The following is a 27,943-nucleotide window of genomic DNA, read 5'->3' as shown; positions in this document are numbered from 1 at the left end:
CTAAGAAACGGTGCTATGTCAGCGGGGCAGTCACACCCGATGAACCCCACCTCACACTAAACACAGAAACCACCTGCAGATGGACTTTACGTCTAAACACCAAAGTTAGATGGTCGAGATTTTAGAAGAAACAACATTCTGGTGACATGTGTGCTGGCAGAGATTAGAAACAAAACACAAAACTGCTTACCATAAAGGAAATAAAATAATTGGCTAACTGTACTATATTAAAATTAGTAACTTCTGTTTATGAAAAGAAAACATCAAGAGTAAAAAGCCAAGCCAGAGAGAAAATATTTGTAATTCAAATATCTGACAATGACTCATATCCAAAATTAAAAAAAAATAAACACTACTAATAAATAAGACATTCAACTCAAAATCCAAACAGGTATTTCATAAAGGAGAAAATCCAAGTAGTCAATAAGCAAATGAAAAGATGCTCAACTTAAATATCATTAATCAACTTAAGAAAATGCAAATTAAAATCACAGCACTACATCATTACACACCCACCAGAATGTCCAAATGAAATGACACAAAATAATTATTAGCGAAGACATGGAATTGAAACTCTCATATGCTGCTGGTCGGAGTGTAAAATCACACACCCACATTGGAAATTTTGTTCTAAAGCTGAATATAAGGATACCCTGCCCCTAATTATACACCCAACAGAAATGAGTACATATGTTCACAATGACACCACCTATAAAACCCAAATACTAGAAACTACCCAAATGCCCATCAACAATAGAATGGATAAAATGTGGTATATTCATGCAATAGACGAACACTTTACAACTATACATGCAACAATATGGATCTCAAAAACAATGTTGAAAGCCAAACATAAAAGAGCACATACTGTATACGTACTATGGTTTTTTTATGTTGTGCAAAAATAACCAATGGTGCTGAAGTCAGCAGAGCAGTTATCCTGCGGGGGAGGAGCAAGGGGGCGTCTGGGGTATTGGGGTGGTGATCTAGTTACGGTTGTTTGGTTTCTGCAAATTCAACCTACACACTTATGAATTGTACACTTTTCAGTATGTGTGTTTTTTTGAAGATTACAACAGTCATCCTTCTGCTGGAGACTGTACTATCCGGTTTGATGTCTGAATTACAGTAGCATCTCACATCCTGCGGTGGCAGCCGGAGGTCCAGGTCACACAGTGGGCTGGGAAAAGCCTACGTCTTTGAGGACACTGTTGAAACTCCTTCTTCTGGAACTCTGAATAAGGTAAGTTTTTTTCACCATTTAAACCAGTTGAATCAGAGTTTTGTTACTTGTAGCCAAAACATCCCAATACAACGGCACACCTTTTCTGCTCCTCACTGCCTCTCCCAATACCTCCAACAGTTGCCTATGCTGTCTCCATTTTCTCCCTCTCATTTTTCAATCCGCTCTAACCCAGATTCTGCTCCAAGCTGCCAACTAACACCTCCCCCTCCGGTAACCAAGCCACGTCCACATTGCTAAATCCAAATTCTCAGCAGCAACAGGCCCTGCTGGCCACACTTACCTCCTCGAAACCACAGAGTCTCCCTGCCACCTCTGGCAGCAGCGCAGCCTCCTGGCAGGTTCACCCTCCCCTAACTGGTCTCCAGTTGTGTGCCCCCAGGCTCAGTCCCAGGCCCTCTCCTCATCTCAGCTCACGCTCTCCAGGAGTGGGTCTCAATCTTGGCTGCACATCAGTACTGTCTGGGGGCTTCTAGAGCCCAGCACCCAATTAATTAAAGCCGAGTCTGGGGGAGGGGGTTATTGCTTCAATACTCAAGAGATTCCAATGTGCAGTCCATGCGGAGAACCACTTATGTGAGCAATGTCACCCACCTCCACAAGTCCACCGAGGTTAACTGTCCCAAACACTTGTCTCCATCCTCTCCTTTTGAGTCCAGACCCACGGAACTCATGGCCGGTACAACATTCCAATTTGGATCCTTCAAAGGCACTTCAACTCAGTATGTTTAAGAGTGAAGTCAAATTTCTCTCTTCCAGTGACCCCAGTGTCAGGGAGTGGGCCTATAACCCATGAAGCTGCTGAAGCAGAAACCTCAGAATAGTTCCAAACACAAAACTATAAGCAACTTGATTTTACCTCAAAATATTTCAAATCCTCCCACTTCCGCATTCCCACTGACATTCCCCTCTCTGAGCCACCACCTCCCGCCTGGAGCACCACAACAGCCTCCTAATCCACATCACGCTGCATCCCCTCCACACACTAGCCCGCTGCAGCCGACTGGCCTCTTGAAGGTACTAATCATGCAACTCCGCAGTTCAGTCCTTCTCGTAAAGGCTGGCAGCTGTCACGTAGCCTACGAGACCCTCCTTGGTCTAGCCTGACCACCTCCCCACTCCGTCTCCGTATTCAGTCCAGTGGGCGCACTACTAATCCTATGAATCAACATGCTCCCTCCCACCACAGGCCTTCACACTGCTGGCCCATCGTCTAGACCAGCAGTCGCCAACCTTTTGGACCTCACGGACACCAGTGGTCCGCAGACTACCGATTGGCAACCGCTGGTCTAGAACACAGGGACAATGTCTGTTTTTGTTCATTTCTGACCTATTTATAAACTGAACCCAATAATGTGTGTTAAATGTTTACTACATTATCCTATATAATAAAAGTGTAATATGCAAATCGACTGACTGGCCGCTTTGACACTCACCACCAGGAGGCAGACGCTCAATGCAGGAGCTGCCCTGCGGTGGTCAGTGAGCTTCCACAGGGGGAGCGCCGCTCAGCCAGAAGCCGGCTCACTGCTAGTGAACGCAGTGGCGGTGGCAGGAGCCTCTCCAGCCTCTGCTGCAGGACGGTGGTAAGGAGCGAGGGGTCCTGGACTGTGAGAAGGATGTCTGACTGCCAGCTTAGGCCCAATCCCTGGGGCCTAAACCCAGGCCTGGCTGAGGAACCCCCTCCCCCAGTGCACGAATCTCGTGCACCGGGCCTCTAGTAGTTTATATTTATTACTAGAGGCCCGGTGCATGAATTCGTGCATGGGTGGGGTCCCTTGGCCTGGCCAGTGATCAGGGCCAATTGGGGCCGGCCGGCTGGCCGGGGGAAGGGACCACGGGAGGTTGGCTGTGGGAGCACAATTGCGGTTCTCCAGTCAGTCGTAAAGGTCACTTAGGCTTTTATATATAGATAATATGCATACTCACCAAGGTTCTAGCTCTTACAATGCAACAAAAGCAAAACTCAGATGTAATAATGGTCAGTCACTGCTACATGTGCAGTGACTAATGCCATCAGCGAATAAACACATTTTAAATCAAAAGTCAGTGTCTGGAATTAAAATTATAGATGCTGTTTCATCCAAGTAGAAGAAATTTATCAGAAATTTATCCTACAGATATACAGGACTTGGCAGGGACAAGCTGTGACAGGAGGCAGCACGTTTCCACCACCCCTCCATCACTCCAAGCCCTTTCCCCACATTCCCAGTGCAACCTCCTGCAACCGCCACAGACCTGGAGGTGCGCTAAAGGTTTGCCTGGTTCCCAACGTGGTGGTCTACTTACATACTGCGACTGGCATTTACACCACCACTGCCGCCGCCATCTTGACCCTTTCAGAATGAACCATTTCCCACACTTGCCTCACCTCGGGTTCCCTGCCCTTGACCTTCCTTACATTTCTCTCCTTTCAAGATTATTTTTCACTTGTTTCATCCTTGATGTTCAGTGATCACTGTTGTTCTTTTTTTTCTTCATCTTAACATGTACATTTTTAATTACACTGTATTGCTTTTCAGCAAGTGTTTCAAGTACACATAAAAGTAAATAACATTAACATAATGCACACCACCTACCAGCTTAGCAAGATCTGAACGTTTTGCCGTGCTTGCTTCAGATCTTTCACAGAAGCCTGTCACAGTGGACGTCCCGGGTACCACTCTCCCATCGCCAACCTTGTTCCCTCCCTCGCTTCCTCCCTTCCCCCCATGAGACAGCCACTCCCCGGTTTTAAAGTGCCCATGCATTTTAAAACATTTTTAACACATAATAATTATGGAGATGCATATCATTTTGCATGTTTTTAAACAAAATATAAACGGTATGAGACCATTCAAATCATTTCTGCAACTTGCATTTTCACTCAGCATTGTATTCATTTTACCAATTGCATAGGTTTCCATTGTATGAATATACCATATACCATAACTGATTTATCCATTCCCCTACTGATGGACATTTAGGCTGTTTCCATTCTTTACATTGACCAACAAGGCTATAATGAAGCTTGGCACATCTCTTCTTGGGTACACGTCTGTGAGTTTGGCGTGGGCTGCAGAGGGCGCACGTTCTTCAGCTTGCCAAACTGCTCTCCAACGTGGTGGCACCAATTTACACTTTCTCCAGTGAGTATATGCAAGTTCCCTTCATTCCACATCCTCTCAAACACTTGGTATAATGAGTGTTTTACATTTTTTGCCAATCTGACGGGTGTGGAAAAAAAGACTCGTAGTTTTTAGCCTGCATGTCCTGTAAAGATGATCGTATTCACTATTTGGACCATTTATTTAATTTTTCCCCCACCTTTCACACTGCCCTTTGGTTCTATCACCACCTCTCTGTGGTGATTACTAGAGACTCTACGTCCAGGCTGCCTGGGTTCAAACTCTGGCTTCATCACATCCCCCTAGTGTCCCAGGACACCTTGTTCAACCTCCCCAGATCCCTCAGCTACAAAGACAGCAGCACCCACTCTCACAGGCATGAGCGTGCTGAGAGTTAACGTGTGTAAAGTGCTCAGAACAGTGCCCGAGGGGGGATGCTTCACCCCCACCTGTCCCTGGAGCTGCTCAGCCAAATTCCCATGACAGATCTACCAACCCCAACACATGCGAGCTTCAAAACATCTCAACCTCGGTAAGTCAGCTAAAGGACAGGTGTCCTATGTCAACGGCACTTCTGGCAACATGTTCTTTTCTGAAGCCACATCATCTACTTTCTTGATCAGGAGTTATATGTACTATGGATTCAGAAAACATCATGCCTACTTCACTGAGCCCGTCGCATCAAGAATGTGCGAGGTGGGGACCACCACCAAAACCAGTGTGGCACGAGCATTCTGCCATTAAAGAGGCATCCGATGCATATTGGTGATTAACTAAGAAACTGCTGCTGACCTGCTTCCAGCGAAAACCTCAATGGTGCTGAACCACAAGCTAGACTATCAGGAAGGAGCACGGGACAGATGCACAACCCTGCCCTTGGCCTTGACCTCACCAGGCTACCTGGCTTCTGTATTTGTACTCCGATCATCTCCTTTGCAGTGGAGTCTTAGAGAATCCTCCCCGAGTGTCTAGCATTCAGCACTCATGAAGAGGGCAGAATCCCCTGGTCTGCCTCTCAGCTCAGAGCTCCCCCATGCAGAGGGAATGACCTTCCACCCACTCAAGGTTTCAGATCAGCCACCTCCGTTTTCACAGGTGGCTAGCCACGATGCTAACCTATTCATGTTGAAAACATTCAGATTCACCTTCAAACAGCATAGGATATCTGCAATTCTGGACCTAGCCAGAGGCAATAACCTAAAGACATTTGCAGCTCATTCCTTGTCAGAACAGTTGAGGACAGTGGTAGTGATGGAAGACTGTGTCAAGCCCATCCATTCCTCTAGTCTAGACAGCCTCGGCTTATCCACAGCTTAAGCCATCTAAAAGCTGCATAACATAACACAGCGATATTCTCCAAGGTGGTTGGGTTACTGGTGATTTTTATTTTCTTCTTTTTAAACTCTTGTATTTTCCAAATTTTCTACCATGAGAATGTTTTCTGTTTATGATAAAAGAAAAACATGTTATTTTTAAAGCTACAAACTTGGAATATACTTCTTCCCCGCTCCCCACCCTCCCACATCCCAACACGGGCTTCCACTGAGGAACAACTGGCATTGACTCTGCTTCCTGAGAAAAAGTAACAGAAACTGGGAAGCCCCAGACAGCCCTTTCCAGGAGCTTTCCCGATGAACAGAGCATTGCTGGGCTCTCCTCTACTCCATCGCTAACTCGTAGCGCCCGTAAGCCACAAACTCCAGGAACACTGCTTCACCTAAGCAACCGGGCCCTTTCTTCATGGACAGAGAGAATTACATCACTTGTCAAATTTTCTTATTTTGACCTTTCTGTTGAAAGGTCAGGCACAAATAATAAGCAGGACCTCCTGCCTATGCCACTTTATTATGAGGATCCTAGGCTCTAATCTGGTTCTTCAGTATGTTTTGTTTTTATTCTTCTTCTACTGAATGGATGTATTCATTTTTTAAAGTATTTTTTTATTTATTTCAGAGAGGAAAGGAAAAGGAAGGAGATACAGAAACATCAATGATGAGAGAATCATTGATTGGCTACCTTCTGCACACCCCCTAGTGGGGATCAAGCCCATATAACCTGGGCGTGTACCCTGACCAGGAATCAAATCACTGAGCACACTGGCCGGGCTGAGTGACTGCATTCTTGAAGGTCACCTAAACCCTTACTGTAAGGCAGGACATAATTAAATGGAACCGCTTACCCTGCTCAATAGTAACGCTGATAATTTATGTCCTGGTTTTTTAAACTGAGGAACAACAAAATCATAGCATAGTGTCAACAATCTTTCTCAATAAATAAAAGCTAAGTTCAACATTAGGAACTAAAAATTCATTGTATTTCAGTCTCATAGTTAAACCACTAAATTTATTTTCCTTTTCACTTATGAAGGACATTTAGTGAATTATGTTATAGCAGGATGGAGAAAACAAGCACAACTTCTCCCAGAACTTTCTAGATTAATTCATAGAGCAAAAGGAGGTAATTTAACATAAGTGTTATAAACACAGACTTTTATATCATCAGATAAGATCTGTGTTTAAATCTTGGCATAACTACATACTAATAGTATGAGTTTGTCCAAATGTAAATGTGGAGAATAACATTACCTACCTATTTAGGGTGTTGTGAGAATTAAATAACATTAGTAAAGTGCTTAAAATAATGCATAACATGTTACCCACTCAATCAGAATAATTACTGCTGTCACTGTGATTGTTATATAGATAGCTTACAAAGCCCTCTTTTAATCATTTAACTATTTCTGCCAAAGAACTACTGAACGATTTTCTTGCATGCCTGCAAAACAGAAATGGGTGTTTAGCATAATAATTAGGGAACACTGACCAACTTACCTGAACTGTCCCGTGCGAAGAAAACAAAGAGCTCGGTTACCATAAAGATGGTGGTTTTCAGGACTTAAAAAAAAAAAAAAATGTTTAGTCAGTAAAGGAAATTACATATGAAACTAACAAAAATCATACAGAAAACCTAAGGCATGAAAAATTTTTCAAAAACTTTCTGTCTGTGGCAGAGCAGAAAGAATATAGGATTTGAAGTCCTAACTGACTAAGTCCTGGTTCCTTCACTTCCTACCTGAGTGAAGGAACTTCCTAACTGCTCAAAATCATCCTCAACTTCCCTGTATTCGAAATAAAGATTCCCACTTTTCCGGCCTACCTCATTCAGCTGTTGTGAGGATCACATGAGACACATTAACAAGCTAAAACTACAAGTATGCTGTAACTGTGCAGGATAGAATTACATATCTAAGTCAGGACTGGACACATTGACAAAGAACTCAAAAAAAGTCTGTAAATTAACAGTAGTTTAATAGCTTCACTTCTAATTCTGCCCTCTTTAGCCTTATCTGGTTACACGTGGCGGAACTTCATTCCCTTTCCTCCACCTCCTCGGAACCGAGCAGCAGCCTCCCAGGTGTGCCATGCTACCTCGATCCGCTCGTTCCCCGTGGAGACTGGCAAGGCAGGAGCAGCCGTCTACTGCACACCCTCCCAACGCTGCTACAGTCTTAGGTGGACCAGCTAAGATGCCAAGGGAGGCACACTTGCAAAAATGCTACCAAATTCTAGCAGCTGAGCAAATGCAAGACGAGGTGGAGAGAACGCATGCACTCTCAACAATCCCAACTAGTATCCTTTCAAAGTTCCCTCTTAGAAAGCAAAAATCCTTAAATGGGTGACATCTTAAGAACTAGTAAGTAACCCTGGTGATCAGTTAATAATTTGAGAGAAATTAGTTGAAGGCAAAATGAAAATAAGAACATATGAGTCTGTCTAGACCAGTGGTTCTCAACCTTTCTAATGTCGCAACCCTTTAATACAGTTCCTCACGTTGTGGTGACCCCAACCATAAAATTATTTTCGTTGCTACTTCATAACTGTAATTTTGCTACTGTTATGAATCGTAATGTAAATACCTGTGTTTTCCGATGGTCTTAGGCTCACAGGTTGAGAACCGCTGGTCTAGACAGCTTGAAAGAAAACAGAGGTGGGCAGAACGGAATTCACAGGTTTGCAAGACTTGCCTGAGTTATTCTATCTGACTAAGTTCATGCACTCAGACCCTCGAATGCTTCCAGTGCCTGAGTGAGAAACTCTCTTCTACACAGCAAGCTGAAGACAGTCTCCAGCCCCTCCTCTTTTATTTCCTGACGAGCACTCTAAGTTGATCTGCCACATAAAAAGGATTTCATTGTTCTGTTTAGTTCTTACCTATATTCAATGGCTCTGCTGTAATAGATAATAGCTAGATCAAATCTTTCTTTGGAAAACTCTTCATTTCCTTTCACTTTCATTAGTTCTCCTTGCTGAGAAACCAAGGTGAAAGAAAACCCATCAGTTAATTGCAAAAGACAATTAAGAACCCCCTTACCTAGGAAAAACGAACCTAGGTTTCTATCTTTGCTATCAAAAATAACCCAGGGGGGGGTCACTTATGTAGAAAATGATGATGCAACATTTAATATTTTGGTATGTGTAGGTAAGGAAACCTGTCCCTAAGGACTCAGTGCTAACTTTGTTAAGGGAAACTAAAACGTGAACAAAACCATTACATCACAGGTAACGGCTAACCACCGATCCCCTGGTGCAGTGCTTGCAGGCCCACGTTTACGTGTACTCAGTAAGCCTGCCGCACGACAGGGAAAAGAGATGCGAGGTACAACTTTAATTTTAGGCTAGAAAATGTGATATTGTTCAATAAACCTGGGTGCTTACAAAACAATATGTAATTCAGTAACACATATAGGCAATGCTGATTATATTAATTGCCAGAAAAGAGGCAACAAAGTCAGGAAGAATGACATTAAAAGGATATCAAAGATGCTCCAGATATCACTAAAATTTACTTTAAACACTCAAATTTTCAAAATAAATTCACTAAAATAAATTGGATCACATCAATGACTTCAGAGAATTAACTAGAACATTAAATATGTTTCTAAGTCCTTTTTTAAAAATTTCGTTAAAGTCATCTTTCTTATGAGTAATTCTGTATGGCATGTAATTACATCTCAATAATGCTGTTAACAAAGAAAATCGTATTTACTCAACTAATTAAAACTCTTTTAATTAAAAAAATCAAATTTTAGTATTTTATTAACTTTTAAAAACCTGTAACATTAGAAAATTCTCACCAAGATGCTATTTTCCTCTTCCAAAAAAATAAATATTCCAATAAAAATTTATTAAAATTTCCCTCAAACATGTTATTGGTTTTTATAGTATTACGTAGCAGTTCTACTGAACTTTCTCTGAGTGTTAATAAAAAGTCTAACAAGCAAATCTTGAAATATACTTACAAGTAAATATTTATTCTCACCTGTATACACTCCGCACAAGTTTGTCTTTCAAATTCTTCAAGTATATTGCAGTTTTCTGTTACAACTTTAGTTATGTGATACTTGTCTATTTTTTATTTTTAGGAGAGAGAGGACATTTATTTTTAAAAAATGGTATTGTTAATGTTCTAATTCTTAGGTTAGGTGAATCCATAAAGTTCATTATATTATACTTCTAAATAACATATTTGTTGTAATCTTTTACATGTATCAAATAGTATATTTAAAAAAAACAACTAGTAACATTAGATTCATTAATGCTATGAATCTAATCAGTTACATTTCTAGCATTAAGAAAATACTTGTTTATTATTATATCAGTTCTAACTGTAATTACAACAAATGCTCCCTCATAACATATTCCAAATGGGCTTCATAAACACTCAAGTCAATTCAACAAATATATCTGAGCACCTGTAGTATACCTGGCACAATTTCAATAAAAATGAGAAAGTCCTGTAAAACCACTTTCTAAATTAATATAACAAATGAAAAGTTTAAATGTCTTAATTCAACATTTGACTCTCCTGAATGAAATGTTAAAATTAGACTTTATTTGAAAGATTATTCTTATATAAATTTAATAAAATAATAAAAATGCTGTAATAACCAAAATTTACATCAAAAGTTTTACCAGGTTTCATTTTCTGTATTTTAAGCTATTCTATAAAAATATTTTTTAAGGTGTTAAAGAATAATTTTATTACAACAAAAATGTAGTTACACCTCTAGACAAACATTCATTTCAATGGCAAAAAAGAGTACCTAAAATGTAAGATTCAAGAAAGGATTTGGGTAAGTCACCAAATGAAGTAAAGTAACGCTAAGGGTCAGACTGAGATTACAGAATGAAAACCCGGGCTTTAAGATTTAAGAGACCCGACTTCTCATCTAGGTTCCACTACTTACTAGACTACAGAAATACCACTTAACCTCTCAAAGTCTTAGTTTGCTCATTTCTAAAATAGGGATAACAGCTACCTTTAGACATATTTTAAAGAAGAGAGAACAGAGACAGAGTCAAAAGTGAGCCAACATGGGTGCCTAATACATGATACTGGCCCTCTATTTCTACCATAAAATCTAGACAAGAACTAAAGGCCTCCAGAACAGAGAGACCCACCTTAATACAGCCCAGTGCCTGCTAAACCTATCAGAAGACCTGTCTCCGTGTTCAAGCTTAATCTTCTCTAACATTTAGATCAATTGTACAAAATTTGTCCTCACTGGAGATGGCAAATTCTTACCATCTACTGAAGAGCCAAATATTCCTTGTTTTAAGATTCCTATAACTGTACTATAAGAACATTCAAATGCTTTAGAGAAAAGTATTCCCCAAAGTAAAAAAATAAATATAAAGCAGTTTCATTATACATAAGAATAACAGATTCATCAGGGAAATGAAAATTATAATCTTAGCTCTTACTTAACTTCTCTTACCAGTGAGAATACTAGGTGTACCAGTTAATAATGCGGATTTTTTTCAATCGATGGGAGTTACACATATGTTGATATATATTCAATCTGATATGTATGCTATTTTGTTGTATTGACAGCAAGCTTCAAAACTTCATATGTCAAATTTTCTGAAGGTGTTAACATCATAGATATTTTTACGCTTAAAAATGTCAAATTTCATGCCAAAAAAAGAGCATTTGCGGGAAGTTTAAATTCATTATTTTGAAGAAACAGTTATCGTATACTTCGGGAAGCTTATGGAACACGTTCCATCGCAAGATACTGTGAACGCTGCTTTAAATGCTTTAAAGTGATGATTTCGATGTGAAAGACAAAGAACGTCCAGGTCAACCAAAAGTTTGAAGATCAACAATTACAAGCATTGTTGGATGAAGATGCGTGTCAAACTCAAAAACAACTTGCAGAAAGATTAAACGTTGCTCAGCAAACAATTTCCGATCACTTACAAGCAATGGAAAAGATTTTAAAGGAAGGAAAATGGGTGCCACATCAACTGAATGAAAGACAAATGGAAAACCGAAAAGTCATCAGTAAAATGTTGCTTCAACGGCACGAAAGAAAGTATATTTTTGCATCGAATTGTGACTGGAGATGTAAAGTGGATTTATTTTGAGAATCCCAAATGCACAAAATCATGGGTTGATCCAGGTCAACCATCAACATCGACTGCAAGGCCAAATTGCTTCGGAAAGAAGACAATGCTCTGCGTTTGGAGGGATCGGGAAGGTGTGGTATATTATGAGCTTCTAAAACCAGGTGAAACTGTTAATTCTGATCGCTACCGACAACAAATAATCAACCTGAACCACGCTTTGATCGTGAAACGACCAGAATGTGTCAGGAGACACGGCAAAGTAATTTTGCTTCATGATGATGCACCATCACACATTCAAAACCAGTTAAAAACACATTAAAAGATCTTGCCTGAGAAGTATTAACCCACCCGCCGTGTTCACCAGACCTTGCTCCTTCAGATTACCACTTGTTCCGATTGATGGCACACGCACTTTCTGAGCAGCACTTTAAAACGTACAAAGAAGTGGAAAATTGGGTCTCTGAATGGTTTGCCTAAAAACAAGAAAAGTTCTACTGGGACGGTATCTATAAATTGCCTGAAAGATGGGGGAAATGTGTAGCTAGTGATGGACATTACTTTGAATAAAGCAGTTTTGATGTTTCTCTTGAAATTATCATGTTTTCTTTGATTACAAAATCCACATCATTAACCGGTACACCTGGTATATGAGCCCCAGTTGTGGTCTTTTTCTGAGTATTGTATATAACTAGGGGCCAGATGCACGAAATTTGTGCAAGGGCTTGGCCTTCACAGCCCTAGCTGCTTGACGGCCCTGCCCACAGGTCGTCCCGAAAGGTCATTCTGGAGGGTTGTTCTGCCTTCTGGTCTAATTAGCATATTAGCTCTTTATTATATAGGATAACTTAAGTATTATATAGATAACTTGTGACATCTATTTGGCAAAAAAATTTTAAAGTATCAGTGTTTGAGCATCGACCCACGAACTAAGAGGTCACCAGTTTTATTCTGGTCAGGGCACATGCTAGGGTTGCAGGCTCGATTGTCAGTGGGAGGCATGCAGGAGGCAGCCAATCAATGCCTCTCTCATCGATAATTATATCCCTCTCCCTTCCTCTCTAAAATCAATAAAAACGTATTTTTTAAAAAATTCAATAAAATATATCATAAAAATCATTAAGATAGGAAATACAGAATGAAACTAACTATAAGATTAAAGTTCTTTTATGCAGGCTTTTCCCTTACTCAGAGAAAAACATTTTTTTAAATCCTAAGATAAATAACTACACATTTCATTAAAAACTGAGTCAAATAACAATCTAAAGCATTTATACTTACATTCAGTAAAGAAAATACTTAACATAGGCCAACAATTTTCAACTGCTCCTAATTTAGATAGCATTGTTACATCGCCTGTGTATTTCACCCAATTCAAAGCTTCTTCCATTGCCAATATATTCTGTTTCAAAAAAAGGGATGTAGAATGTGATTTTGGTATTAATTCTAAATGCACATGTGGCATTATATATTTATCTTATATAGTATTTCAGATTCTTAATATAAAACGTGTAACCTCATATTTTCATTCCTCTAGCACAGAACTCAGAATAACTGGACCCCAACATACACGTTAGCGGACACCACGGACTGGTGTATGTTATGTTTCAGGCCACCGTGGGCCACCCTCAGAGCTCAAGATGCTCTGCAATGATTAGAGACCTGACAGATGAAGTCCACAGCCCAGCCCGAGACGGCCCTGGGTAGCAGAAGAGTGTAATGATACAAGATGAACCTGGCGTCTCGGATCTCATCTAAATGAGAACTTCCATCCTTGTCTCAAGGTTAAAGGTATAGATTAAGGTTCTCCAAAGGGATATGGTTTTTAAAAGGTCTGTGGCAAATAGAACAATAGGAGGTAAACAAGAGGGTGTAGCTGGGCAAATGAGCACGGAGTGGGATGACCTTCACAGAACTTTCAATCGTACTTGTAGTGTCTGAAATGACTTCAGAAATTAAACAGTGGAGTTATCAGTGCAGGTGCTAGGCTTAAGAGAAACGTGTAGAAGTCTATGTTACCAATAGCATTAAAAATTGGTTTATCATTGTATGTGACGATTATCTAGTAATTATATAGCAAAACATGGTCATACCAGGGACCTAATAATTTCATTTGGGAGAACATATGCCAGGTAAATAATCTAAAGGAGAAAAAAGAATCCACTTGTAAAAGAGGTTCAAAATTATACTAGGCATAATTTGGGGGGAAAATATAAATTATGTAAACCGCCTAGAATAAGGAGAGTGCTTAAGTAAAACATAGAAATCAAAACTACCAAACACTACACATAAAATGTTGACTATGTAGACCCAGACGTGGGCAACAAGCAGCAAGACAAGTGCCATGGTCTCACAGCGGTTGTGCTGGGATCCCGTGTTTAACACTTACGTTTTCTATTTTATAACCAATTCTCAGTAAGCCTCCAATAAAGAAGGAATCGTTCTGCAAAAAAAGAGCACAAAACACATTTTTCATCTTTATTCGGTCAATTAGACATGAATTTTCCAGTGAACAATAAAATCCTACATTTTAGGAATACATAGTAGTCCACTTTCCACAAGCACTTTCATGCTCAATTTACCGCTTTAAGGACCCTAAAACAAGAATTCAGAAATAGTCCCACATTGGGTTCTAATGATAAAAAGATTTGGTGTCACTTCTAGATATATGAATTTTTATATTTTTTATAAAAATACATTGGCTGATATAAGTTACTGCAAAGGATTATCAACAGAAAATAAACATCAAATGCCCTTTCTAAATTTAAGTTTGCAATCAGAATAATACCGAGAAAAACACTTGGTTAATACTTTCAACAATAAAGAATTTTTTAAAACCCTAGTTGGCTCCATAATCAACTAAAATAAGAAAACTTATCCAATGGCTCTCAATGAAAAGCCCCCAGTGCAGCACGAGGACACCTGCTCAACTAGACAGAAGAGTACCCACACGGAAAAATACTGGGGGCAGAGGCATGAGTCTAAGTTAGAAAACAGAACCCCTCACTTGCAGAACCTGGGACAGAAGTTTCTGTGAATCAAGAGAAAACTTTCATTGGTGACAAATTCCAATTTCTATCCTTAGTAACAGAGAGCTGTCCTGGTTCTCAACATGTCCTGTCAGAACCACCACAACAGCAGTCTGCCTGATCTCTCCAACACATAGTGCAGACTCATGGAAGGCAGCACCATCTCAGGTTGATCAGAACTGAAACCTCCTAACCATTATAAATTAGTCACGTAGCCTGACACCATATACTTATAATCTTTAACTAGAGGACGACAAAGCCATATTCTACCACTTACCATAACTTTCTTCGCCAAATCCACAATATCTTCCATCAACTCTAGATGTTGCAATTCCTTCAAACTTATCTCAGAAGCATGAGAATTGCTTAAAGAAGAATTTATTTTTTAAAAATTAGGTTCTTGTGTATAAGGATTCATTAAACTTTACACTTAACTGCATGTTACTCCTTTAAGTTCTGTTCCTCCACTCTAAGTAATAATAAGTTTAACGGATAATATATTATACCTTTTCTTTTCTTGTATATAATGCTGATATTTATTTTAAAAATCATATTAACTTTCCTTACTCAGTTTCAAATTTATCATCTAGTGCTCTTCAGAATTTCATTCATTATATATAATGTTATCATGATTATTCATTCACATCCAAATCCCAAGTACCAACTTTATCCACTCTACTAAACAAGAATACAGCTGAATAGTATATAAGCATGAGACATATCCTTCCACTGTACTTGGCATTCCTCAGTACTGGGCATGTGTTTACCACTGTTTATACAAAATGAATAGTAACTTACTTGGCCTCCACACAGGGATACAGCCGTGATATTATGGAACTGTGTTGATGTTGAAACAGAAGTGGCCAGAAGATGTGTATTTTAATGGCATCACAGTAATCTCGCAGGACAGAAACTGGTTTAGTACACCACATATTGCAGATGTCGAATTCTTAATTTAAAAATTGTTTAAATTAATATTTAGTGCCTCCTTTTAGAATCAATCAACAGTGTTAATAGGAAAAAGCAAAAACAGATTACGGGAAAGTAAGAAATGAATGGATAAAATATTTCAACCTGTTAGATATTAAGAATATTCAAGTGAGCTAAAACTCTATTTTAAAAAAGGTTTTGGTTTCTAATTAAAAAGAATAGTAAGAATACATCTTCAGCCCTAGTTGCTTTGACTCAGTGGACAGAGCATCAGCCTGAGGACTGAAGGGTCCTGGGTTTGGTTCCAGTCAAAAGTATATGCCTGGGTTGTGGGCTCAATCCCCAGTAGGGGGTGTGCAGAAGGCAGCCAATCAATGATTCTCATCATTGATGTTTCTATCTCTCTCTCCCTCTTCCTTCCTCTCTAAAATCAATTATAAAAATAAATAAATAAAAGCTCTTGAGCAAAATATGTTACTTTAAAAAAAAGAATAATTTTAAGAGCTATTTAAGTCTGTTATATTAATGTGAAAGGATGAACTTCATGTGATAGTCTTTTAACAAATTACAGTTAAAATACCAGTGTACTTACCCAAGTTTCTCTCACTTTCGGCATGATCTTTATACTGCCTACCCTAAAAAACAAACACACACACACACAAAAAAAACACAGACAAAAAACCCACATTTGATTGATGTCTGATAAGATGCAAAAGCATGGTTCTTGATTTTTAATGTAAAGATTATTAGCACTGAACTAAAAACTTTCAGTGCACATTTATTTATACACTTTGAATGCAGCATCTTCAACCAACACGTCGCTAGGCCTTTTCCCGGATAGATATGTAGTTTCCCTGAGAACTCTTTAAACTCAGGCAGAAACACCTTCCACCACGCATGCTCTGGCACTGCACCTTCTTGCTGCTGAGGCGCTGCTTTCCTCTCCCTTCTGAAGTCACCTCCTCTAAAGCATGTGCAGCTCTCCGTAAAAACTCACGTAGCACCAACACCTATACTCAGATAGCGCTAAGTCAAACATCTTTAAGAAGCAAATCCCCAAAATTCTCATCACAAGAAAACAACTGTAACTTTATGTGCTGATGGATGTTAACTAGGTGATTTCACATATATCAAATCATGTAGTACACCTGAAATCATATGTTATATGTCAATTATACCTCGATTTTTAAAAACCTTATAGTAAAATCCTTTAAGAAAACATAATATTAAAAACAGAAAGTTAACTAATCTACTTACCACCACATTACAGTAGAGCTGAGTCACACGAACATAATCATTGGGAATATACTCAGAAGCAAAGACACTGTCGCCCACATACGGGCAATCGTCTAACCAGGCGTAATCGGCCGTAGTGCACTCTCCCAGGGCCAAAATGTCCATGGCGCAGCGCCCTAAGGAAACAACACAAACCCGAGTCAGTGACTAAACCCCTCGAGGTTTGAGAAGCAGTCTGCCTGGCTTCTAGGACATTTTAGAAAAACACCTGGAACTTACGCCCCAAGGAAGTAACTCCAGTAAGAACACTGAGCTCCCTGAGAGATTCCTGTCCTTATTCTGCAATTCCTTCCCCAACTGTCTTCAACTATCAGTTTAAACTATTTCTTCTTTTCCTCAAATTCAAAGTCGCCAATCTCTACTCTGAATTTATCTATTTACACGTCTCCTTCAGAAGGAGGGTAACTATGGGCCTCTTATTCATCTTCTATGTGCCTAGCACATGGAAGCCCTCAGATAGTGTTTGCTGAATGAACAAGACATCTTTCCAATATTGTCCTTTTACACCATCTGCTTTTACTGCATCCTGTGAAAATCATTATTTCACAATCCACACACTGCTACATTCTCAACCTTCTGGCCAGAACTAAATCCTGACTCCACTGAGAAAACATTTCATTTCAGCTGCTCATATTGTCTGTCCTATTCATCCCTCCGTGCGTTTATGTCTTGGGCAAAGGTGCACAGCCGAAGTGGTACCGGGTGAGTCTATCAATCTCTTCATGCCCACAGCCACATCCAGACCTTCCCTCTCAAGAGCTTCCTAACCATCCCTGCTCCAACACTCACAACTACAACAAGCAGTCAGCTCTGCTAGACTGCAAAGGTAGGCAAAAACCCTCATGTTAACACCCATGTTTAAAAATAACTATTTCAATGGGGAAAAGGAAATTAGGGCTTCCCTTTTCAAACTAAGGTTTTTTTCCCCTGAAGAAAGTTCAATAATAAGATTTAAAGCTCTCAAAGAAAAGCTGCACAACCTAAACATCATTGAAAAATGCAGCATTTATTACTTTTAAACTCTACCCAAGTAATGGCTTTCTTTTCCTATCATCATCAGCACCATTTTTTTACACCTTTTTGCTTCCCCACTATTATCTCACTATTGCTAAGACAAACCAGCTTTCTGTTTTCCTAGGCAAGATCACTATCAGGTCTTGAAACACAAATCATTTCTTTAATTCTTCTTATTACGTCAATTTGCTGTATGAAAAGACCTCACACTATCAGAAGTGAACAACAACCTTCCTAGCAAACTCTGTACTATTTGTCACGTTATTTCAAGCATGTCACATGCATCTCCTCAATCCTCACAGCACATCTTCTCAGTCCATTACCATCACCCCCACTGTTCGGATGAGAAACATTCTCGGTGAAATTAAGTAATGTGCTCAAGGTCACCCAACGAGGAAGGATTCAAACCTAGGCCCTCCGATTCCATAGTCTCTCCTCTCAAGCACTCTACTGTACCACATATACTTTTCCTTGTCATTGCCAGCTAGGTACCTCCTGGTTGTCATGTTTAAGAACACTGACAACTAGTTCAGAGTGTTCCCCTCTCCTGCAAATTCTATCATCCCAGACACACCAAGGCCCACGCAGACGACCCCTTCAAGACCTAGCCTTGCAGTTTACCTACCTTCTCAGCTAAAATGAACTGCACTGCCCACCTCCCGAAGCTCCTCCTTCCCAAGGTCACACCTCAGATCACTGCCCAGGTCTAACCGGTTTCCAAATCTAACTCTCATTAGCTCCTCTGAGAACAACCAAGAGCCATTATAGCTCGTCTCCCCTGCCGCCTACCAGAGACATTCTTCCACCTCACCAGGGCTCTTCTTCCTCTCGCCCCTCCAAATACTCTTCACATTTACTTTGTTTCCCACAACTGGGTCTCCTCTTCCAATATAACCTTCTACAACAGGTTGATTCTATATAACGTCTGGACCCTGACCTATTCTAGGTCAGTGGTCGACAATATTCTGAGTTTAGCATTTAACTCCAAAAGTGAACAATGACTTGAAAAAAATAAAAACATTTGGCACCCAAAGTGGCCATATAAAACAGGACCTATGCTATCCTGGGAAATATATACACTTTTAAACTCATTTGTTTTACAAATGTTTTGTGTGTGTAAATACAGAAAGCCAAAACTGTCACAGCCCACATTCACTGTCATGGCATCGATTACAATACAACTAATGGGCTCACATCCGGCAGACTGAGCCACTGTGACCTGTCAGCCTGGCAGATCTCACCAATTCCACCCCCCACACCAACTATACTGTAATTACACCATTGGTTTAATTTTTATTTTCTATTTTGTTTTAACCAGAAAGGAGATATAGCATAGTGGTTAAGAGCATGGACTCTGGAACCCTGGGCTTGAACCCTGGCTCTCCCATTTCCTCAGTGCGATCTTGGGCAAGTTACTTAACCTCTCTGCACTTCAGTTTCCTCACACACCAAATGCAGATAGCACTCCTACCTACCTGATTAACCAGTTCATAAATTTAAAGTGCTTAGAAGAGTACTTTAGCATATAGTGAGTGCTATAAATATCAACTATCATTAACATTAACACTAGATGAGTATTTTTCTAACACATTGTTTGGATGCTTCCAGCTAGATGGTCTACCTTAATTGCTAAGTCCAAAGAGCACTTTTCAGCTTACAACTTACTTGGCGCTGTTGACCACTTCCTCCTTTTCAGAACTCTTCATGTGGACTCCAGAGACCATCTTCTGGTTCTCCTCCTATTCTTCTGGCTGCGCTTCCTCAGTCTCCATGGGCTCTTCTTCTCCATTCCCCGCCACCCCAATGCCAACTCTCCCCTCTTTTCACGCTTACTCTCTCCTGGGTGAGCTTATCCACCACACCCATGGCTTAACAGCACTTTCTGAACTTCCATCATTTGCATAGCTTCACCATGATTTTTGCCTTTTCCACATGTCACATGTATTTTTATTTACTTGATATTTCTTTTATTGGTCTCGCTTGGCCTAATTGATAATATCCATGATGTCACAGGTTTGGTGTACAATGTATGCTTTCATACACATTAAATTCCTAACTATTCAAAAAACTGTGTTTATTTATAACCAGTTTCGGTTACCTCATACTACACAACAGTGGAAATGTCCAAACGCTCACGACTCTCAAAGCTCTCCAGACTGGGTTGTAGCTCATGATTCTAGAACCTGTCAACTGCTACTGGATTTAACCTAGATGTCCCACAAGCCTCTCAGATTCAGTAAGTTGAAAGAGAAACTTATCATTTTCCTCAAAAACTAAGGAAACCAAGTTCTTTCCTCTTTCTGTATATCATCAGTTAATTGCTCTACATGCCAGCTGCTTACCCAAACCAGAAACCTCGGGGTCAATCTAGAATCCCCAGTTTCTTTCAACATTTCTACCCAACTGACCACAAAGTCTTGTCATATCTACTCCCCTAAGAAATCTAAAATTAGCACACACACCTCTTCATGCCCAGGGCATGTTTCTCCTCTGAACTGATTTAGCAAGCAAGTCTCCTAACTGGTGACATGCCTTCAATCTTGGCATCCTCTAAAACTCTGATCATAACATCATTCAACAGCTTCTCTTCATCTTCAGAACGAAGTCCAAACTCACTAATGTAGCATCGAAGGTCTTCTGTGATCCTGCTCCTGCTTCTGTCTCCCGTCACTGCATGACACTCAACTTACAAGCCAATCGTACTCAGCAACTACCTGCATTCCTAAACAAACCTTACGCTGCCACCTAAAGCCTGCCAGTCCTTAAGACTAGATTCCAGGAGGCATTTCCTGATCTTCTTGCTCCCACCACGCTGACTGCTGGACCTCTCCTCTGGGAGCCCGGAGCACCCTGCCCATATCCGCTGACAGCTGTTTTCACAGTTTGGTCATCACAGGTTTATCTCTGCAGGTTCATTCTGGGTCCAGAGGGTAAAGTGCCCTACCCATCCTCATTCCCTAGCTCAGTGTTTCCCAAAATCTTATTCACATTCCCCAAGGTAGAAAACTTTGCAAAATTACCTGCCACCTATACTGACATTTAATATTTTTCTTTAGAATAACTTCAATATAAACATGTTTTAATAGAAAATTTGATATTACCAAGAAATCTTACGTTTGGTATGACAATATTTTTCTAGTACAAACTAAAATATTTGAATAAAATTAAATATTAAAGTAATTGACTTCCTGACTATCACTGCCAAAAAAGTGGGTCCTAGATTTTAACATTTTTTTATTTTGCTGAGTTCATAGAAATAGGGAATATTCAAAGCCACCCTTACTCTGCAACAAACAAACAAACAAACAAACAAACCCTCTTGCTAGAACTAAACCTGGCAGTCAAGAGCTATACATAGTAATGTCAAGAACAGTAGTTGGATCAGGACACTGAGCTCTGGACCAGAAACAAAGTGAGGGAACTGAAAAGTGGTCCCACGAAAACTCCTTGACTCCAGTCAAAGCTGATATATAAATCCTATCAGAAGGAAAGCGCCCCCCAACCAGACTCTTAAGAGTCCCAGAGAAAGATCAGATAGGAGTTCATAATTGATGATCACTAAACGCAGAAGGTTACAGTCCACCATGAGGGAACACAATAGAAAAAAAAAAAGCAACAAATTTAGACCTCCTAAGTACATCAGACATTGGGATTGCCAATATAGTCTATAGAATATGAATGGATTAAAAAAACTGAACAAGAAACATTAGACAAAAACAAAAAACAAAAAACTGGGTATATCTTAGAAAGAACTAAGTGAAACTTTTAGAAATTTAAAATACAGTTGTTAAAAGTAAGAGAAAAAAATGGATGGGTTAAAGAGAAAATTAGGCACAGTTGAAGAAAAAGTAATGATCTAGAAGATGTGCCTGATGAAATTACCCAGCATTGTATATTCTGGAAAAGAGACAAGGAAATAAAAACATGAAAGATAAAAAGTAAGCAATTTTCATACAGTCTAATACATATATATTCCGTTAAATTTCCAAAAAGAAAGAATAGGTAAAGCCAAAGAGAGACAAAATTTAAAGAACATATGCCTCAGAATCTTCTACACCCCATGAAAGACAAAATTCAGAATCAAAAAACATGGGTATATAAAAGAGGATAAATAAAAAGTAATCTCCATCTAGACTTAGAAATGAAAGATCATAACATCAAAGACAGAAAATCCAATGTAGCCAAAATAAAAAGAATACTTTCTTCAAAGCTTAATAAGTAAAACTGGCAGCAGACCTTGCATGTAAAACATCTTTGCTATGCAGACAGAAAATAACTATCAACCTAGAAGTGTATATACCTCAAAATTATCTCTCAGGAACAAGGGTAAATAAAAGTAATTTTAGATAAAAAACTGGATTTAACCAAGATGTCCCAGAGTTGACACCAAGAGACTGAACTAACTTCTTAGAAAATAGCAAAGACATAGTCTCAGTGAATTAAAAGAGAAATCCAGAACTATGTTCTTTATAAGAGACACATAAAATATAGAGATTTTTTTAAGTGACAGTAAAACAAAGGAAAAGAATATCCTGTAAATTATTACCAAAAGAAAGGTGGGATAGACAAAACATTAGGCATGGAGAGGATCACAACATATTTCCACTAGGAAAATAATAAGCTTTCATGTATCTAATCAAATAGCCTCAAAATACAGAAAAAGAAAAAGTGTTAGGACTACAAGAAGTCTATAAGAATAGTGGACACTGCAACACATCTCTCTCAATGAATCATAGGTGAAACAACAAAAATTAATAGACAGTCTGCACACCACAATTTACAAGCTTGACCTAGTGGATACATAGCAATTAGAATGCATACTCTTCACAGGTATACACAGAATACAATTCACTATTTACAAGGCCATAAAGCAAGGGCAAACAATTTTTTAAGACAAAATGCACATTATGTTCTCTGACAACAATTAAGAAATGAGTAAAAAGAAAAAATGTTAATGTAAATAAATTTGAAAATTTAAAAACATGTAAGTCAAAGAAGAAATCAAAATGGACATTTTAAAAATGCTTAGATTTGAAAGTTAATTAAAACATTATAAATTAAATCATGTTAGATAAAGCAAAAATGAACTTTGAGAAGCTTATGGCTTTATATGCTTATACTGGGAAAACTGAAAAAGGAATAACTGAAAATTAATAAGCATGCAATTTAAGTTAAAAAATAATATAAAAATAAACTCAAAGGAAGAAAATAAATTTAAAAGGTACCAATGAACTAAATATATATATATATATATATATATATATATATATATATATATATAATATAAAGGACTACTTAGGCCAAAAATTAATCCTCTGCCAAGATTAATAAAATAGATAAACTTTTGGCAAGACTAACCCAAGAAAAAAAGAGTAGTTGCACACAAATAAAAATCAAAATAAGACAAGGGAACACAATCACAGATAAAGATTTAAAGGGAATTAAGACAATACATGAACTTGATGCCAATAAACATGAAAATTTTGTTGAAAGGTCAAATTTCTAAAACTTACTAAATTGGCTAAAGGAAACACCTAATTTCAACTGCTAATTTCTACTAAACTATTAACATTTGCAATCCTTCCACAAAGAAAACATTCGCTCTGACAGTTAAATTCCACTAAACTTTCAAGAGACAAATCACTCCAATTCAAACTGGCTCAGAAAAGAGAAAAAGAGGACCTACTTTCTAACTGGTATAAGGCATGTGTAACCTTAATATCAAAGTTAGACTAGATAGTCAATAAAGAACAATGGCAAGTGATTTCATTCATAAGACAGATACAAAAATCCCAAGTAAAATATTAGCAAGTTCTATCTAGTAGTTTGCAAAAAAGACAATTCACCAACATCAATTTGGGTTTATCTCAGGAAAGAATGTAAGAATTAAGAATTTTAAAATGTTTTAATTGGAATCCATTAAAGGAGAGAAAAAACTCAAGACATTCCCAACAGATGCAGAAATGTGACAAAATCACAAAGACTTCCCTAACTTAAAGGGTATCTACAAAAATTCATAACAGAGTTTTTTAATGGGGAAGCATTCCCTTATAAGTCAGGAACAATACTTTTATCTCCATTATAATCACTTCTAATGAATAACCATAATCACTTCCACTAAACATAGATCTAAAAGCATGCCAGCATATTAAGACAAGAAAAATAAATAAAAGGGAAAACTGAAAGAACCCGAAGAGTCACTATTTGTAAATATAATTATCCACATAGAAACCCAAAATTACAGAAAATATTAGAAATAATTAGAGTTTATCAAATGGATGACTAAAGATCAATATTTTAAAATCCATTAAATTTCCATTTACCAACAATAAACAGAAAACAGAATCTTAAAAAAATAAGTTTATAATAGCAAAAAACCCTACTAGAAACATCAAAATCAACATTTAAAAACTGTTAGATGCGTATGGAGAAAATTACAAAACTCTACTAAAAGACATTTAAAACCTAAATACATAGAAATACCACGTTTTCAGACAGGAAGGTTTCAATTCTCCTCCAAACTTATTCAATCAATTCCAATTCATTCCCAAAGAATTTTTCATGTCACGTAGAAACTGATTCTTAAAACAAGAACAAAGATCCAACAGCTGAGACTCAAGCCCCTCTCCCGCCCCCCCCCCCCGCCCCCCAATTATCAAGATTTCTGGTTAAGCTATAGCATTAAAAATTAAGACAGTGGTATCAACACAGAGACAGACAAGTGGACAAGGGGCACAGAAAGCTTAGCCAGAAACAAAGCCATGCATGTAGAATGAAAAAGAGGGGGTTCAGGGTATCACTGGTGAACAGAATCACTTCAATGGATGATCAGAGGACAACTGTAGCCACTTGGGGGAGAAGGGGGTGGAATGAGCATCACTACCTCACACCATACACAGAAATCAATACCGATGGATTATGAAGTTAAATGTGAAAGGCATCATTTTAAAACTTCTAAACAGGAACACAGGAGAATGTCTCTACAAGCCCAGGGCTACGGAAAGTTTCCAGTTAGACTACATTAAAATTAAGAACTTCTGTTCACCAAAACAAAAACACAAAAACATCAAGAGTTAAAAGATAGGTCACAGAAGGTATTTACAGTGCATATAATCAATAAAGGATCGGACTTACAGTTTATTAGTTTTAAAAGTCAACCCAATAGAAAAATGGGTAAAAAATATGCCAAGTATTTCACAAAAGGAAAACAGAAGGTTTGTAAACATGAGAAGAAAACTCATTAATAATCAAAGAAATACAAATTAAAACCACAATGATACATCACTTCATCCCCATTTGATTGGCAAATATTAAGAAGTCTGATGAGAACAAGTGTTGGAGAGGATCTAGATCAACTAGAACTTGTACACACTGCTAAGCAAAGTATATAATGTGAAAAACTGCTGGCCAAAGTATAAGGCAGTACAACCACTTCAGAAAACAATTTGGTATCACATTGTAAACTCCAACATTCATGACCCATAACCCACAATCCACTTCCACCAGATAGCTTATCACAGTGGTGTCCACCCCTTTTTACTCACAAACCATCAAAATGCTTTTTAAAATGACATACTCTTCATAGTTTAAGAAGACAATGAAAATTTTTGGCCTAAATTTAAATAACTGCAAAGGATGAATTTCTGGAATATCAGTGACATTTTAGAATAAAAGTGACATATCACTGGTTTAAATTATGTTATAATTATTGCAGCAGAGTTAATAAAAGGACTAACTATATACAGTGACAATTACACATAAAAAGTTAAGTTTTTTTGGAATGCAGCTCTTAAGGAGATGGGAAGTGCCTGCATTGAATGAGGCTTTCCCTAACACTAAACACTGTATTTTAAGTTATCCTTTTTTTTCGGTGGAGTTTTCCCACTTGGGGTAATGCCCTAGGCAGATTCCATGTGGGTGAGTGGTACTGTGAAAAGAAGGGGGGAAACTAGAATCAGAAGGAGGCCACTGTGATAAGCCTTAGGCATTACCAAGTTCAGAGAGTCCATATGAAACTTGACCTAGAAGCTGATTCATAAACATCACGTGTGTCCAAATCCTCCCTAGAAAATCATCATCATTCCCTGGGGAGCATATACCCAGTGTGAAAATTAGAGAAATTCTTGCAACGGAGTACTAGAATATATGTACAAGAACCTTCATTAATAGCAAAACCTAGAAGCAAAATGCCCATCAACAGAAGAATGAATATACTGTGTTATATTCACCCATGGAATATTACACAGCAAAGAAAATTGATCATTTAAATCTATACTTGGTTTTGAGAGAAATAAGCAAGTCCAAGAAAACTGTATCCAATATTCTTTTTTTTTTTTTTACTCAAAAACAACAAATACCATACACTGTTGAGGGTTGTATACATCTCTGATAAAATTATTTTTTAAGAAGCAATGAATGACCAATTCAGAAGTCACTCTGGAGGTGAGCACATTCAATACAGGTTATTTTGTGGGGGTTTTTTTTGAATAAGTGGTGGATTGATAGGTGTTCATTTTATTATTTTGCTTCACAACTTAAATAGGTTATATATATTCTGAATGTATCAAATATTACATTAAATAAAAAAAAAGATCTTTAAAAACAATTCATATAAAAAAGTAATTTCACCTGCCACTAGAGAGGTACACGATGGAAATGATTAGTTTTTTATCAACCATAGGAACTGACATACCTTAGGTACAAAGTAAATGTTTATTGCAATTAATCTTATGAGGACAAATTAGATGAAGACTGAGCCAGTTAGCTGCTTCAGATAAACCTGGCTAGAGCAGAAGCCAAATTTAGCCGCAAGCTCAAATTATAAGGTAGCTGGTCATTAAAGAGAAGGCAAAAATGTACAAGTTAGCAAAGCAAGGATGTGAGAAAATGAGCATCCTCACTCAATACCAGTGACAGTCACAATTAGAACCACCATTTGGAGAGCTTCTGTGATTTTTGGTTAAGTTGAAGATGCACATATCACTACTATCCAGCAAAGGACTAGGTGTAATTCCCGGAGAAATTTCCAAATGTGTGCACAAGCATACAAGTACAAAGATGTTTATTGTGGGTTTGTTTTTAGAGTAAAAAACCAGAAACAACCTCAAAAGTCCCATCAACAGAGAAATGGATAAATAATGGTATATTCATACAATGGTTTTCCATACCAGCAATTAAAATGAACGAAAGATAACTCAAATTTCCAATTTATTTGTTTATAAATATCAAAAGGTAATGCTGATTGATAAAAAAGCAAGTTGCAAAAAGATACATTTTTTTCATACCATTAAAGTTTAAAAATACACTATATTATTGCTTATGGATTCACCGTGATCCAAGTAAACTAGTAAAATATGCAAAGGAATGATGTTCACAAACCTAAACACGGTGGCTACCTCTACGGAAGGAAGGAGAGGACATGAGACCATCTCCAATACCTACAATTTTATTTCTTAAAAAAAAACAAAAAAACGAATCTAAAGTAAATTTGGCAAAATTATTACATCTGTAAATCTGAGTCGTGGATTGATTCGATCCCCCTTAATAATGCATATATGAAGTATACCAGAAATTAAAAAGAAAGAAAAAAAAAGGGAAATTAGGCAAGTGTAAGACAATCGAGCAAATGAACACCAAAACGCAGCCCTTGAGCGGAGAGCAGGAACCTTTGCACAAGAGGAGTAGTTGGGTCCCTAATGGGTTTTTAAGTTTCTTTGCATATCCTTATAATAAATGCCATTTCCCTTAGAATAAAAATGCAAATGTCTTGTAATAGAAAAATGTCCTAGCTAGAGCTGTAACAATGAGAAATCTGCTCCCAGAGGAGGAGGAGAAGGAAAATCTTAAAAACGTCTCCCTGGTTTCCCTCGCCAGGATGTTGGGCAGAATGGAGAGAGGGAATTTCTGTGAACGCCA

General features: G+C 38.3%; 1 protein-coding gene across 1 annotated transcript in view; it reads right to left on the bottom strand.

The window, feature by feature from the left end:
* TTC3 (tetratricopeptide repeat domain 3) overlaps positions 1–27,943 on the bottom strand; it is a 92,247-nt gene that overhangs the window by 63,077 nt on the left and 1,227 nt on the right. Inside the window, 9 exon segments of the mRNA XM_079766354.1 lie at positions 7,182–7,244; positions 8,562–8,656; positions 9,670–9,755; positions 13,041–13,161; positions 14,149–14,202; positions 15,066–15,153; positions 15,587–15,737; positions 16,311–16,353; positions 16,976–17,130. Of these exon segments, the coding sequence (XP_079622480.1) occupies positions 7,182–7,244; positions 8,562–8,656; positions 9,670–9,755; positions 13,041–13,161; positions 14,149–14,202; positions 15,066–15,153; positions 15,587–15,737; positions 16,311–16,353; positions 16,976–17,130 (856 nt within the window).

Source organism: Cnephaeus nilssonii, assembly GCF_951640355.1.
Source record: "Cnephaeus nilssonii genome assembly, chromosome: 3".
Taxonomy (NCBI): Eukaryota; Metazoa; Chordata; class Mammalia; order Chiroptera; family Vespertilionidae; genus Cnephaeus; species Cnephaeus nilssonii.
The sequence above is the reverse complement of the archived record's forward strand: the minus strand, read 5'-3'. Positions and strand labels throughout refer to the sequence as shown.